This window comes from Nycticebus coucang, chromosome 4 (genome assembly GCF_027406575.1).
Source record: "Nycticebus coucang isolate mNycCou1 chromosome 4, mNycCou1.pri, whole genome shotgun sequence".
NCBI classification, from domain to species: domain Eukaryota; kingdom Metazoa; phylum Chordata; class Mammalia; order Primates; family Lorisidae; genus Nycticebus; species Nycticebus coucang.
The window spans coordinates 104012086-104026352 of record NC_069783.1 but is presented as its reverse complement, the minus strand read 5'-3'; the positions used below and the strand labels follow the sequence as shown (position 1 = coordinate 104026352).

The 14267-nt window shown below is 49.3% G+C and overlaps 1 protein-coding gene across 2 annotated transcripts in view; it reads right to left on the bottom strand.

Annotated features, from left to right (window-relative positions):
- The window catches only part of SH3RF3 (SH3 domain containing ring finger 3), a 340566-nt gene that overhangs the window by 108150 nt on the left and 218149 nt on the right, over positions 1–14267 (bottom strand). For both annotated transcript variants that reach the window (XM_053588118.1, XM_053588120.1), the window contains one exon: positions 10388–10483. In XM_053588118.1, the coding sequence (XP_053444093.1) occupies positions 10388–10483 (96 nt within the window). The remainder of the gene's footprint in view (positions 1–10387; positions 10484–14267) is intronic.

Here is a 14267-nt window from a genome sequence, read left to right as displayed (position 1 = left end):
GTAGAGAGCAGTAAGAGGTCCCCAAGTCCTGTGCAGAATTGCATTTTGGTGCTAGAGTGTTGAGTCTGAGGCTATAATATGAGTAAAGAAAAGAGAACTCAACCCTCTTAAAAGAAGCAATTGGGAGTAGTCTCACATTTCATTCGTGTGAAGGAAAACCTTCATTTGGAAAATGAGTTTTCATGCCCTGTGTAGAGCAGGGAGCCTGTCTGAGACAATCTGGCTCTGAAGAGGACACACACCATGCTGGGGCAGAGCCTGAGGTCGCCACTGCGTGTGGGGCAAGGAGCATCCATGGGCATTCAGACCCCATGGCTGGCCGGGCCCAAAGGGACCATGTTATTAGGTTTGCAGTCTCATCCAGGGACAGAAAATAAACCCAGAAGGTAAAATTTATGCTTTTGAAACCCTTTTGTATTTAGAAGGGGATGGACTTGTGGTTGAAACTGCTGCTGTCCGTTTGTATTTCTTATTGATAAATTGGCAACTCAGTTCACACGTTCACCTGTTCTTAAATACGTCACTTGGGGAAACGTGTTGGGTGGTTGTTGGGGCTTCACTCATTGTAGTTCTTTACACTCTGGATCCGGCTGAGAAATGAGATGGTCTCCGTGAGGAGACTGCAGTGTTGGCTTCATGACTGACAAATCTCAGCTGGAGAACAGAGTTCGTTCTGGAGGCAAATGAACTTGCCAGTTCTCTCTTTCTAAGCATGGACCTTGGACCTCCACCTGCAGGAGGGTTGAGGCTAAAAGGTTGACCCCTGGTCTGAAAGTGCTTCTCTGAACAGGGCTAAGAGAGGGAAAGAGGGCAGGCTCCAAGTGTCCAGCTTCCTCCCTAGTCGCTGAGGGTGGCCTGGTGACCAGGGATCTCTGCCCGTTAGAGATGTATCCTGAGCATTTCCAGGTGCAGTCATGTTGCTTCTGTGATTTTCTGGGAAAACAATGGGGTCGGGGCAAGGAGTACCTGGAGCCAAAAGGGCAGGGTGATAGTGGCCGCTAAGGCCAAGGGTGGGTGCATCTTGTGATTTTTGTGTCTGTTATCAAAAGTTAAAAAATACTGTGGCCCCTGGGTGTTAGGGCCTCCATCAGATTAAGTGGTGAAGAGGGAGGAGGGAAGAGACTTTGTTACTGCATGGTCATAAATTCCCTCCCGGATTTCCTTCTTTCAGTTTCCTCCCATGTGAATGTGGGTTGCCAAGACGCTTCTCTGCACTGTGCAGGCTGCATCCCCATGGCCTGACCCACAGTGGGGGCTCAAGAAATGGACTATGTATGGAAAGCACCTGCAGCAGGCACCCACTCTTCCAGTCAAGGCTCGACCTTCAGGAAAAGCCCAAGGTGGAAGGGGCAAGCTGACTGCCCAGGGGTTGACAGCTGCCCTGATCAGGGAAGCAGATGTATTCTTATTTCACGGTTGAAATTGAGAGGGTGGATATGGCTGTCATTTGCTTTCCTTGGAGACACTAGCACAGTGGGCCTCCCCACCCCAAAGCTGTCGTGGAGAGGACAGGCTGCTTTTGTTTGTGGAGGAGCCAGCCAGGAGTACAAGTGTGTGTGGCAACCAGGAAGCCTCTGGGCTCACAGAGAGCCAGGTGCCACTCTACCAGGTGCCCAGGGGCCCTGAAAGCAGGAGACAGGACAAATCCCTGGAAATAAGACATCTGGAAAATGTAGTTGATAAAGCAGGGCTCTGCCTTTGCCTCACAACACAAAGTGAGTCCTCAGTCACTTCAAACTGGAACCCTCTGTTGTCCTCACTCTGGAAGATCTGCAGATGTAAAACAGCAGAGAGCAGCTCGGAGCGCCTCTGTGTGGGCTGAGTGGAAACAGGATGAAGCCAGAACCCGCTGCCTTCTTGGTTTGGCATCAGCAGTAGAACTGAGTTGCCTTCAGAGTCTCCCAAGATAAGCTTGCACAGCTCAAGTCTTCACCTGACCTGAATCTTAACATCCCCTGCCCCAGCATCCTGCACCCTCCTCTCCTTTCTAAACAGGAAGCGCTAGTAAAAGGTAACAAGGGAGACGCACAAAGACAAGTGCAGAGCATGTCTCCAAGCAGCCCAGAGTGTCATCTCGGTAATAATCCATGGGCAAGAGTTAGAACTAGTGGTGTGGCAGCACCTCCCAGCTGCAGGACAGATCTCCCCAAGGACTTGGTCTGCTCTGCAACAAAGATGCCGCCAGCTCCTCTGGGACTCCAGATGGGCACGTCTGGTTCCGGCCAAACAACAGCAGACATGCTGCTCCTTTTGCACTGAACACAGCCCTGGACCTCAGCCAAGAACTTCTTCTGCTAACTCTGTGTGGGCACCCAGATCCCAATTTCGCTTTCACTTCCACACCTGAAAAACTGCAATCACAGCCAAGGCCTGCCTGAGGGCAGGGGTGGCCTCAGAAGAAGCTCTCCTGGGGCCAGGCCCACTCTTGGAGCTGTGGAGATCTGACAAAACAAGTTTCCTCCTGATTTCTCTCCTGCTAGATGGTTTTGCTGGTTGGAGCACTAGGAAAATTGGGTATAGGGCTGAAGAGTGTGGTCCACACATTAATCCACAAACAAGGATGCTGGGGATACATCTCACAAGTCACACGGTACAGGGCTTACAAGCCAACAGCACAGTGCTGCCTCACCAGCAATCCTGGGAGCGGGATGTCTAGGCTGCTAACCTCAGGGTCTGGCAGGGAGGGGACTGTCTGAGGCTTTCTCACCAGTGAATGAAGAGCACCCTTATCTCCAGGACTATTCTGAAGATGAGATGGCAGACAGATGTAAGAAGCTCAGGGAGCATTTGAAGATGCGATGGGGCAGTGTTTTATTGGAAGGCCTCCCCAGAGGACTGTGGCACTGTTTGTGGGATGGGGGGGGGTTGGAGGTCACAGAGGGGTGCTCCCAGGTCACTGTGAACAAGAGAGCAGATGTGTTGAATGCCTGTGGGGAGTGTAGACAGAGGTGGGTAAGGACAGGCCCTGGGCTCTGGCTGGAGACGAATGGTGGGTGGTGCTGGTACAGGGCCTGTGAGCTTTGGCAGGTGGGCCCCGGGGACCAGCATCTCTGTCTCCACCTTGGGCCACTATGGCAGGCTCCCCTGGCTGGGCCTGAGGCTTCCTGGGCAACACAGACGCTCATCAAAGTTTGTGAACCACGGCCCAACAGGAAGTCCACACGTGAGAAGATGAGAATGTGGAATTGGCAGAGAGGTGCCAAGACCAGGCACCACATTCACAGCCATGGTGTCAGGGCAGTCAGCATGGTCAGGCCAAGGTGGCCTGTGGAGGCCAGGTCTGGGGAGCCCATCCCCTGGGTGCCAGGTACGTAAGACAGAGCACGCCTGGCGGTCTGCTGGATTATCACTTGCCCATATAGCCATTTGCCAGGCTGGGGCCTGAGGTAAAACCCCCTAGGGCTAGGCAAGCAGTCAGCATGTGGCCACTTCCCACAGGCCCGGGTGTCCCGGGTAGCCTCAGGTATAGCCGCCCCTATACCTGTCCCTACACCTGTCCCACTCACTTTCAGATCCCGAACAAGGCTCTGCACTCTGTAAGCACAGTGCTAAGTACTGACTGCTGGACGGCATTGATGGAAAACCCTCTTCCTGAACCAGTATGTCCCACAGCTGCTGTGCATAGCCAGCACGGAGTTCACGTCATTCATTCTGGGTGGCACTCCTAATTACCAAGCAATCAGCAGGCAGAAGCTACTCATGCTGGTCACTAAGCATCTCGGGCCAAGGCTGAGCACACTTTGTTGCGGTGCCAAGGACCAGCCACGTCCTGCCAGGGCTCTGAGGGTCTTGGGTCAGCACCTGGCTCTCCAGTGCTAGGGTCCCTTGGGGAACTTACAGCTGTGATGTCCCCCTTTGTGGGAGGTGGGGAGACCTTGTGGGCAGGGACTGCCTGGCTGGGTTGTGTGGGGTAAGAACAAACCTCATAAAATACAGCCTTAGCCAGGGCCTGCAAAGGTCTAGGTGGGCCTGGGCCCCAATTCCAGTTGCAGTCAGGGCTGCTCATGGTCCCCATAGGAGCTCCTGGGAGGCTGGTGTATGAGCACTGAGAACCTGCTAAGGCCCGCCATCCAAAAACATGCTGTTCAGAAACAGCAGGCCATTCCTCACACTCGATTACCTCTGTAAAATATTGGCCCACATCCAACACTACTGCACAAAGGTGCTGATGAAGAAGGGAATGAACAGTGTGTCGCAGGCCTGTCCTCCCAAGGGCTTACTTATGCAGGTAGAGAGACCAACAGTCACAAAAAGACACTCAGAAATTATGGAAAGTAAGATCACAGTATAAGATGTTAATCTCACAAGTTCACCTCCCCCCCTCCGTCCCCTCCCTTTCCCCCTTCCCCCTATTCTTAGGTCGTAACTGGGTTATAGCTTTCATGTGAAAGCCCTAAATTAGTTTCATAGTAGGGCTGAGTACATTGGGTACTTTTTTTTCCATTCTTGAGATACTTTACTAAGAAGAATATCGTGGGTAGAGGGAGGAGGATTGGTGGGATTACACCTGCCGTGCATCTTACAAGGGTATATGTGAAACTTGGTAAACGGTCTGTGAAGCTAGTGTATGGTGCCCCATGATCATATCAATGTACACAGCTATGATTTAATAAAAAAAAAAATCTCACAAGTTCAAAAAGAGGTAAAGAAGAGAGAAATCCAGGCAACTGGCACTTAAGTACCTACCTATTTTTATTGGGGATAAAAAACCATGACAGCACAGGTATTTGGTGATTGGATCAGGAAAGTACACAGACCCCCAGCATGGCTGGGCCCTATGAATGGGACTGAAGTCTTAATCTTTCATGGAGTTCTGTCTCATTTCTTTTACATTCATCCATTTCTTTACGGCTGAATCCTACCGAAGGGGAACAGTGGGCTGCTGGTGAAAAGAGGGACACCGTGCTTGTTCTCCCTGACAGGTCTAGGAATTTGCCTCCCAGAGGGCTTGCACAGAAGCAGACAGAGGCCTAACACCAGGACACGCCCTGGAGTACCTCTCAGGCCACCCGTCCCTGCCTCTGGCTTTCCTCATCAGATTCTCTGCCCCACACACATGCTCTAAGTTTTCATAGAAGTGCAAGCAAGATTAGCACCATGCTAATGCCTGGGGATCCCTGCTACAGGCTCCTTGATCCTATAAAAGCTTGTATGAAACAGAGGACAAGAAAAATAACGGGAAACTGCAAACAAAATTGTGCCTCTTCCCAACATTCCCTGGCAGAGATCCCTGAGTGGTTTCCTTCCTGCTTCTTCCACACTGCCTCTGTGAGGTGAGCTGAGCCACAGCCTCACATCTGGAGGTAGCAGCCACATCTGATCAACACTAGCTGTGAAGTCAGCACCCCCTGGCTCACCTCGAGAGCAGGACCACAGGCCGTGCTCGGAGCTTGGTTGGAACCAATCTCCCTGGGAAGTGATGGTCTCAAAGGCTTCTCCCAGTTCTTCACCTTAAGACAAAGTCCAGATTGTTTACTTTTTATTGAAGCTGGGGAGATTCAGCACCAGAGCAGCATGGCTAACCTATAGGTTTTGTCTTCTGCCAATAATACCTCTTGTATTCTGTTTTCTGACCCTTATTTGAAAATTCATGAAGCATCACTGGTTAGTATCCAGGTAGCCAAGATGGAAGAGCAGGAACCATATTTACCCTTCAGCCCCAAACACTGAAAACACATCTATAACACATGGTTTCTAGATATGGGACATCAGAAAGCTCAGGACAGCAATCACCAAGAGGTGGAACCCCACCCTGCCCTGAGAAGACAGAGGGTGGAGTCTGGGGATGCCATGGTGGCTAGACTCTGTGAGCCAGAGTCTTGGAGGGGTGGGGGAGTCCTGGAGATCAGCAGGGAGCTCCCTCGTAGGCTGAGACTGATAGTGCATTCACATGAGGAAAGGACCCAGGACTGGGGAAAGAACCCAAGACAAGGAGGAGGCAGAACAATCTCTGAGCTCACATGCAGCTGGAATAGCTCTCATCCCCCCTTCCAGAGTAGAAACCTTGTAAACCATGGAGCAATATGTAGGGAAGGTCACAGCCTCAGCAGCAGGGAAAAATCAGCTCCACATAAAAGGCTGCCTGGCCCTGCCTAACAATCAGGACCAGCCTCAAAAGCACCAAACTAAGTCTAAGTAACTTAGTAGGACCCCAGAACAAAGCTCAAGAATATGTGCAGGAATGCAAAGACATCCAATACCCGGAAAAGTAAAATTCACGTCAGTATCCAATTAGAAATTACCAGGCATGCAAAGAAGCGGGAAAATGCTCAGGAACATCAAACAGCTCAATAAAGCCCAGCAGCCTCTGGTTCCAGAGTAGAAACTAAGGGTCTGAGGCGCTCTAACCCTGCCCGGCATTCTCAGTTGGAATCGGTGGGGTGCAGAGGCCCAGAGTCCCTGCCCCTCTCCCACCACCCATGTGGCTTCTTGACATGCTAAGTTCCTCTTTGAGAACCTGAGGGCATCCTTGGAAGGGGGAGGGGAAGCAGAGACAGGCCGGGGTGCCAGGAAGGAGCCCCCTTGCCCAGGAGCACACCTATGGGTCTGCCTACCTGGACCAGTGAACAGATGGGTCTGCAGGGCACTGGGGAGAAGGAAGGGGCCTTCGCTCATGGCTCTTTAGTTAGAGGTTACCCTTCCTCCCCTTGCTCCCCAAGGACATCCTGCCTGCCCCAGCAAGGGCTTAAACTTCTTCATAAGACCGAAGTGAAGAAATAACAGGCGCGATGAGATGGCAAATCCAACTTACAGATGAGCTGTTCAAAACTCGGGACAGCGCAGAGCATGCACAATTAGTAACAGCAGCACAGAGGTTCTGTCCCCAGCGAGCAAGGTCAATCCTCCAGTGAGGCATTACCAGTGCTTCAACATCCTATTTAGAGACACAGGTTCAAAGCAATATTCTCTCTCTTTATAAAAATTAAAAAGCAGAGAGGAGACAACCATGCTATGTGAGCTGGAGGAACTGAGTTCAACACTGCGACTGAGGCTTAGACAAAATTTGTCTGACAACACACTACCACTGCACCAAGGATTAGGACTCTCAAATGGGAAATGGCTGTCATTAGGGGCTTCTGCTACTTTTCTAGCTATTATATTTATTTGGCTAAATCAGGATTTTAGTTTTTGCTGCCTTTATTTTTTCCAGGATCTATAAAGAGCGTGGCAAACACTGTGCGGAGTTTGTTCAACACCCACATGGAAGCACAAGAGTGCTGGTCCCAGACACCAGGCTGGGGTCTGGCTCCCCAAAATCAGAATTCTCTGCCCCATGCAGCTCCTTCCCCTTCCAATCCTGGGGTGATCATACCATGGCTACCAATGTGACAGCGCTTTCTGGGAGTTAGCAGACCCCAGAGTGCCCCACAGGCCCTCCCATCAGTCTGTATCCCCAGCTCCACCACCCAGGCCACCGCATGCCCCAGCCTTGCCCTGCACAGACCCTCCAGCTTTATGCCCCTCATCAGCCTCATGGGGAGAAGGACCATGTGCCCGCACACTCTCCCTGAGTAGGGCACTAGGCAGAGGATCTGGCTGCTAAGGCAGGGCTCTGCACTGTGCCTCTGCCTGACCTCTCTTCCCAGAGGAATATTGGGGGAACCTAAGAAGGGGCTCCTTCTCCCAGGGAGCCAGAGATGACAGATACTTGATGCATTACATATCTGAGGTGCTTCATGTACACATGTGGGGTGGGGGCATTCGTGTGAGCATCTATCCAGGTAACCACTAGGGCCCCTCTCCAGTCACGCAGCCTGAGTGTCTGCACCTTGAACCTCTGTGCCCTGACTTGCTGACGTGATCCAACTGCAAACCTTAGCATGGGAAGCTGCCTGAGGTGGAACTGGCATTGCCAACCTTCAAAAGACATGCAGCCACATGGAATGTGTTCCATGCTCAGGAATGACACAAAGATCTTCAATAAATACATGAGTAGACTGAGGAATGGTCATTTATAACAATGACACTACTACCAAGGGACGCTCCTCACGGGAGGACACCTGCCATGGTCTTTGCACTCTCATCTTCCTGTCACTGCCCTTATTTGAGGGAGGAGCCTGTTCACCACCCAGAGGGACAGCACTCTGGGCTGACTCATGCCTTTCCCATCCACCAGGGGCATAGACATGGTTGAGACCCTCATGGATTTTGCCTCTGTAGTTCAACACTTCCAAAGGCATCCACACTTGACCAGTGAGACCCAGTCTCAGGAAATGCCCATGTGGGTGGTCTCAGTGTTGCTAAGCACCCAGGAGGCTGTCTCAGGGCTGAGGCTCCTGGGTGGCATGTCCGTGGCGTGGCACAGAGTGGGCACTGCCTGGGCAGCTGTACCAGGAAAGGGTTGGGGGCTGGTAGGTACCTGCCCCAGGGGGCTCCCAAGAAGAAGGTGTCTTTCTGGAGCCTCAGGGGCTGTCCTGAGACTTACCCTGGAAATACAGGTGAACAGGAGGAGGCTATGCCTAGGAGCAGAGGCAGAACCTGATCCTAAGATCAATATATTAACTTTCCAGAACCAAAACCTCCCTCTTACCTCGTCCAGTCACAATCCCTCATAGTCACTACCTCTCTGACTTCTGTCCCCACAGAGGAGCTCTACCTGCCTTTGAACCTCCTAAAATATCAAACACACTATAGCATACATTCTTTTATGTCCGGCTTCTTTCAAAACTCTGTGACATTTATCCATGCTTTTAAAGGTCATGGTCTTTGGCTTGTTTCCACCATGGAGAGTTCTACTGCACGGAGACACCATGTTTTACTCAGCCATTCCACTGCTGATGGGTGCTTGAGTGGATTCCCATTGGGGGCCATCAGAATAACGCTCCTGTGAACATGTGTGTACATTTCTCTGGGTATCCCAGGAGATTCTGCCTGGGAAAAAAGTTTCCCTGGGTAAAAATGTCTATGATGTCAGATTTTGACTTTTAGACCTGCCATAAGTATATTCACACATTAAGTTCTTTGATCTTAAGCATCAGGACAGAGAAGCTGAACAAGTGGACAAGTGAATGGAAACTTGCAAAGTATTTGGGGGAGCTTGAATTCTGCAGGTCCCTACTGAGGAGTAGGTGTGTGAGAAACCCCGGTCATTGCTGTGGAAGGGCATCAGGATCTTCTAGGCAGCTTATTCAAAGGAAACGTGAGAGAACCCCTGGCCAGACTATTTGGGGAAGAGTGAAGGAAATGACGAGAGATGAGGCTAGCAAAGCAGATTAGGGTCAAACTGCATAGGGCCTTCAATGCCAGGCTGGAGCATTTGGGCTTTATCCCTGGGTAACAGGGAACTACCATATGTTCTAAAGAAATATCTGCCAGCATCCATACACCACGCTGTAGTTGTGCAAAGCTGCTACATTACCTGTGCGCTCCTGGAGCCAGCTCGTAAGCCCTGTGTGCCAGGTGGGCTGGTGGCTTGTGCAGCCCAGGCTGAGTGGACTGCAGTGTTAGTGAGAGATGATGTGGGTGGGAGCTGAGTGGACTGCAGTGTTAGTGAGAGGTGATGTGGGTGGGGGCAGGAAGGCACAGGGTTGTGTCATGCACTGTGGGACTTCAGGAACACGATGTGACCTTGCCATGCACTGCTTGTCTGTAAAGCTGGGGCATTCACGGTTTGCTTGTGTGGTGTCGAGAAGATGAAATAGACAGGGACTCAGAGTGTTTGGCACAAGCAAACACTTGGGAAGTATTAGCTGAAATGGTCTTTGTGGGATGACGCCAGTGGTTACAGGATGAAAGCACGTGGCCAGCTCGTGGCATACATGTGTGGCCTCACACTGAGGAATGGAAGGCACATGTGCCCTAGGCAAACACTCCTGGCACTCACAGCCCTGGGAGTGGGGACTCACATGCAGACGTGACTGCCGAAATAGACTCCTTAGAAAGCTAGAGGAGAGACAGGAGAGTAATAGCTCTCAGATTAGCTTCAAGTCACCTTTGCTTTAGTGACTCTTGGTTGGCTGAGGTGCCCAATAATCCGGAGTCTGAGGAGGACCCTGCAGACAGCCAGCAATGCTTCCTTCCGGTCTTTTTGCAGTGTGAGGTGAAGTGCTGCCTTTGGGGATGGGCTCTTCCCCCCTGGAGCAGGGGACGGAGCAGCACCTGGGAGAGTCTCCAGAAAATGGGTGCCAGGTGCAGATGTCCCAAGAGGAAATGGTGTGTTGCTGTGATTGCCCACGTGGTGAGGTGCTGCAGCCGGTCCTGGGACTGATCCAGAACTGGCCGAGGCACAGCTCACAGCGCTGCCCTCATGATCTGAATCAAACCCACACATGGCAGCCATCTGACCTTCACTGTTTTCTCTCTTTTAGACAAGGGGCTCCAAGGTCAGAGCACCCCTGGTCTGGCAAGAAACAACGGCACAAAAGCAGGTGAGTGCACAGGACCTTACCTCCACGTAGAGGAGCGGGAAGATGCCGACCTTGTCCCCCAGCATGCCTTCTGCCCAGTTCTCGTCCACTCTCCTCAGCACAGTCAGAATCTCATCCTGAGGTTCCAGGGCCACCGTGTGTGCAAAGCACATGGACACACATGACACAGAGAAAAGAAGAGGCTGATTAGCACTGTGGGCGCTGAGGATGGCTCTAAGCAGAGTGTGCTGTCCACTCATGTATCTGGCCTGTGAAAAGGTCCCCTCCACCTTCACCCAGGAGCGTGGGGCTCTCTCTCTAGTGCTTTTAATTATAGCTGCAACCATCCCCAAATGGAAACGCTTGGCAATTTACAATAGAGTTAGTGTTTTAAAACGCATGTCCCTATTATTTACTTAATGAAATAAAAATGCTTGGAATAAAAATAAATTCAGCTATGTATAAAATGTTTTAAGGTTCTGGCTCCTTTAAAGAACAAAAAAATACCCCAGATCAACTACATTTATTAAGAGTCATGGGTACATAAAGCTTTGAATAACCCTCTTAAATTCTTTGGAATATTAAACAATACCAAGTATAAATGCAGAGAGTAGAAACAGATGGAAGGAGAAGGGGAGAGGCTGTGAGCAAGGAGGAAACTGGGACTGGCAGACAGGCGGTGGGGAGGAAGGACAGACTCGAGGAACTCACAGGCACTGGGGGGCCATGGAGCCCCACAACAGGGTGACGTGGGCAGGAGGGGTGGGAGAGAGAATGGACTGAGGATGGGGATGGACAGGGGGAAGTGGCCAGAGGGAATCCTGGGAAAGAGACAGCACAGCTTCAGTGAGAGTCAAGAGGGCAGGACTGTCCCATCACAGGGACAGCCTACACCAACATGCCTCTGGCTGGCCACTGCTCCTTCTCCCAGAACCATTCTTCCAGCAGCCAAGGTGTATCACAGAGCCCCCAAGGCCTGTCTGCCTAACCTCCCTCCAGATCCAAACCTCCCTGTCACCTGCCCTCAGAAGCCAGGAGACCCTCTGGCCTATGTATGACTCTAGTGAGCCAAAGACCCATGGCCAAGTGTAGCCTGAGGGAGCAGCCCATTAGAACTGAACGTGCCACCTGCCTTCCCAAGAAGACAATGACATTATAATCCTCAGCAACAGTGTGGGACTCCAAGGCCTCCCTCAGGGGCAGAGACAGATATGCTTTAGGCTCATGAGCTTCATGAATTATCTGAGAAGCTGCTCACTGTGAGCACTGAGGCAGAAGGAAGGCCCCTTCTTGGGGGGCTCACAGGGCCAGGCAATATTCTCATGCCTGGGCACCTTCTGGAGAACTCATGGGAGGAGTGGGCGCTGCTCTGTACTGGGAACTCCCTCTAAGGTCTCCTCCAAGCTGCTCCTCTGGAGGGAACAGGGGAGTCTGTGGGGTCAGTCAGAGGCATTCCACCTTTCATCTTCCCTGTCATCCCCCCCAATCCCCCAGCTTAAAAAAATACCCAATAAATCAATCTGTGATCACCATTAGGGCCACAGTGGAGTACTGGCTTGTGGGAAGATGCACACAATTGTCCCCGACATTCACGCCTCGGTCCCCTCTCACGGTCACAACTGGCAGAGTCCCAAGTCTAGTGCCAAGACCAGCTCAGTCAGCTCAGAGGCCCCTCCGACCTCACCGATAAGGGTAAGGGTAATCAATGGCTTCCCACAGTCAGAGTTTTTGCAAGAGCAAAACACCATGCAAAACATTTAATTTTGTAAAACTTAAAAATTAAAAAGAAAATACTAGATTAATTTTGTTAAGGAAAAAAGAAAATACATAACATCTACGTTATTATTTAACACTGGTTTTAGAAATTAGAGATAAAAAAAAATCAAAGGAAATAAAACAAGTAGTATAGACATTGGACAGAAGAGTATACAATTTTCTACTCAGAAAACTAAAGTAACAACTAAAAATTAGAATAAATAAGTACTCAAGAAATGCTGCCAATTTTAAAATGAATACATGAAAATCATTGGCTGTCTGACATACCAGCAATAATCAGTCAGAAAATGTAGTAAAATGTGGCTAACCCTTAAAAAGAAGATAAGATCTCCTACCCATGGTATAGCTAAGTTAATTCCATAAGGATTGAAGGCATAAATTTTTGGCAAAAAACTTGGAATGTTCAAGATGGAAATAAGAATAGATGTTTAATCTTGAACTGGGGATGGTATTTCAAGGTATGATAATAAAAATTTGGTTACAGCAAAACCAAATATGTTAAAAATAGCAGAAGCAAAAATGCAAATAAAGTAGAAAAATACTTGCAGTAAATACAAGAGGCAAAGGCTGAATATCTTTATTAAATAAAGTTTTTGTTGTTTTTTTGCCTGTAAAATCAGCAAAGATGAACACACAGCCTCTCACAGGGTGGCCAGTATTCAGGGAATAGTAATGTGCCCATTTTTGGTGGGATATAAATTTAGGTTGGGTTGTTTGGTGATTCCTATAAAGCATCAGAGCCTTGGAGGCCTGCATACCCTCTGACCTAATAATGCCTTGTCTAGAAACTTCTATCCTAAGAAAATTAAAGTGTGCAGAGAATCACAACTTCCTGGAGTGAAAACCTCCACAGGAATCAGTGCTGAGCTTGGAAAAATGGAACTACAGCTGATGAATGCTGGAGGCTCAGTGCCGACAGGTCTGATAAATAAAACTCCATATAAAACTACCCAGTCATCAGGAGGCCCACACCTTTGTAAGCTGTACCTCAAGGAGCTCCACAAGGTCCTCACAGTAAGCATCAGAGAAAAGCCACTCATGCTCTGGCAGGGGGAGGAGGGAAGCATTTTGAAATATGCCAGAGTACTCGGTTCTTAATAACATCTGCCAGCATGAGAAGCCAGACCTCACTGGTTGGGGTTTTATAAGAGCCTAATCTACCTGGGGGAAGTGAAATACCTGACACCATCCCATTGAACCCATCCTGTCCCTCCATAGAGAGAAGGGGAAAACTGAAGAGCATTGGTGAAGTTCACAGTCCAGGAGCACAGGCTCACCAAAAGTCTGATCATATGACTATAGAATGTCATCGCACCCCTACCCCCGACCATATCACCACTTCACTAAATAAAGGTCTACCTATGGCAATTCTTTTTACCCAGTACATTATGTCTGGTATCAAGAAAACATTACAAGACATACCAAAAGGTGAAACAACAATAAACGAGTGTGAAGAGACAAAGCAAGTATCAGACCCAGAGTCAGATTCAGATGTTAGAATGATGGGATCAGGAATTTAAAACAACTATGATTAATAAACTAAGCAGACAGCATGCAACAACAGATGGGTAATGTAGGCAGTGAGACAGACATTCTAAGAAAGAACCAAAATAGAAACGCTAGCAATCAAAAACACTATTGCAGAAAAGAAGAATGACTGTGATGGACTTAGGAGTAGACTGGACAAAGCTGAGGAAAGAATTGCTGAGCTTGAGAGTATCTCAGTAGAAATCTCCAATGTGGAAAGGTAAACAGGAAAAAAAAAACAACCCAGAAAGAAAAAGAACAGAATATCCAAGAAATGTGAGACAACTACAAAGCAAGAACTGTGGGAAAATTGCATACATGTAATAGGAATACCAGAAGGAGAAGAACAATAGAAAAAAATCTGAAACAATGATGACTGAGAATTTCTCCAATTTATTATTAGACACCAAACCATAGATCCAGGAAACTCAGAGAACATTAAGCAGAATAAATGACAGAAGTACTACCCTAGGCATGTCATTTGCGAAGTACGTCCAATGAAAGATAAAGAAGAAATCCTGAAAGAAGTCAGAGACCCTCAACTTGATAACTGGGCATATACCCAGAAGACCAAAAATCACACCATAACAAAGATACTTGTATCAGAATATTTATTGC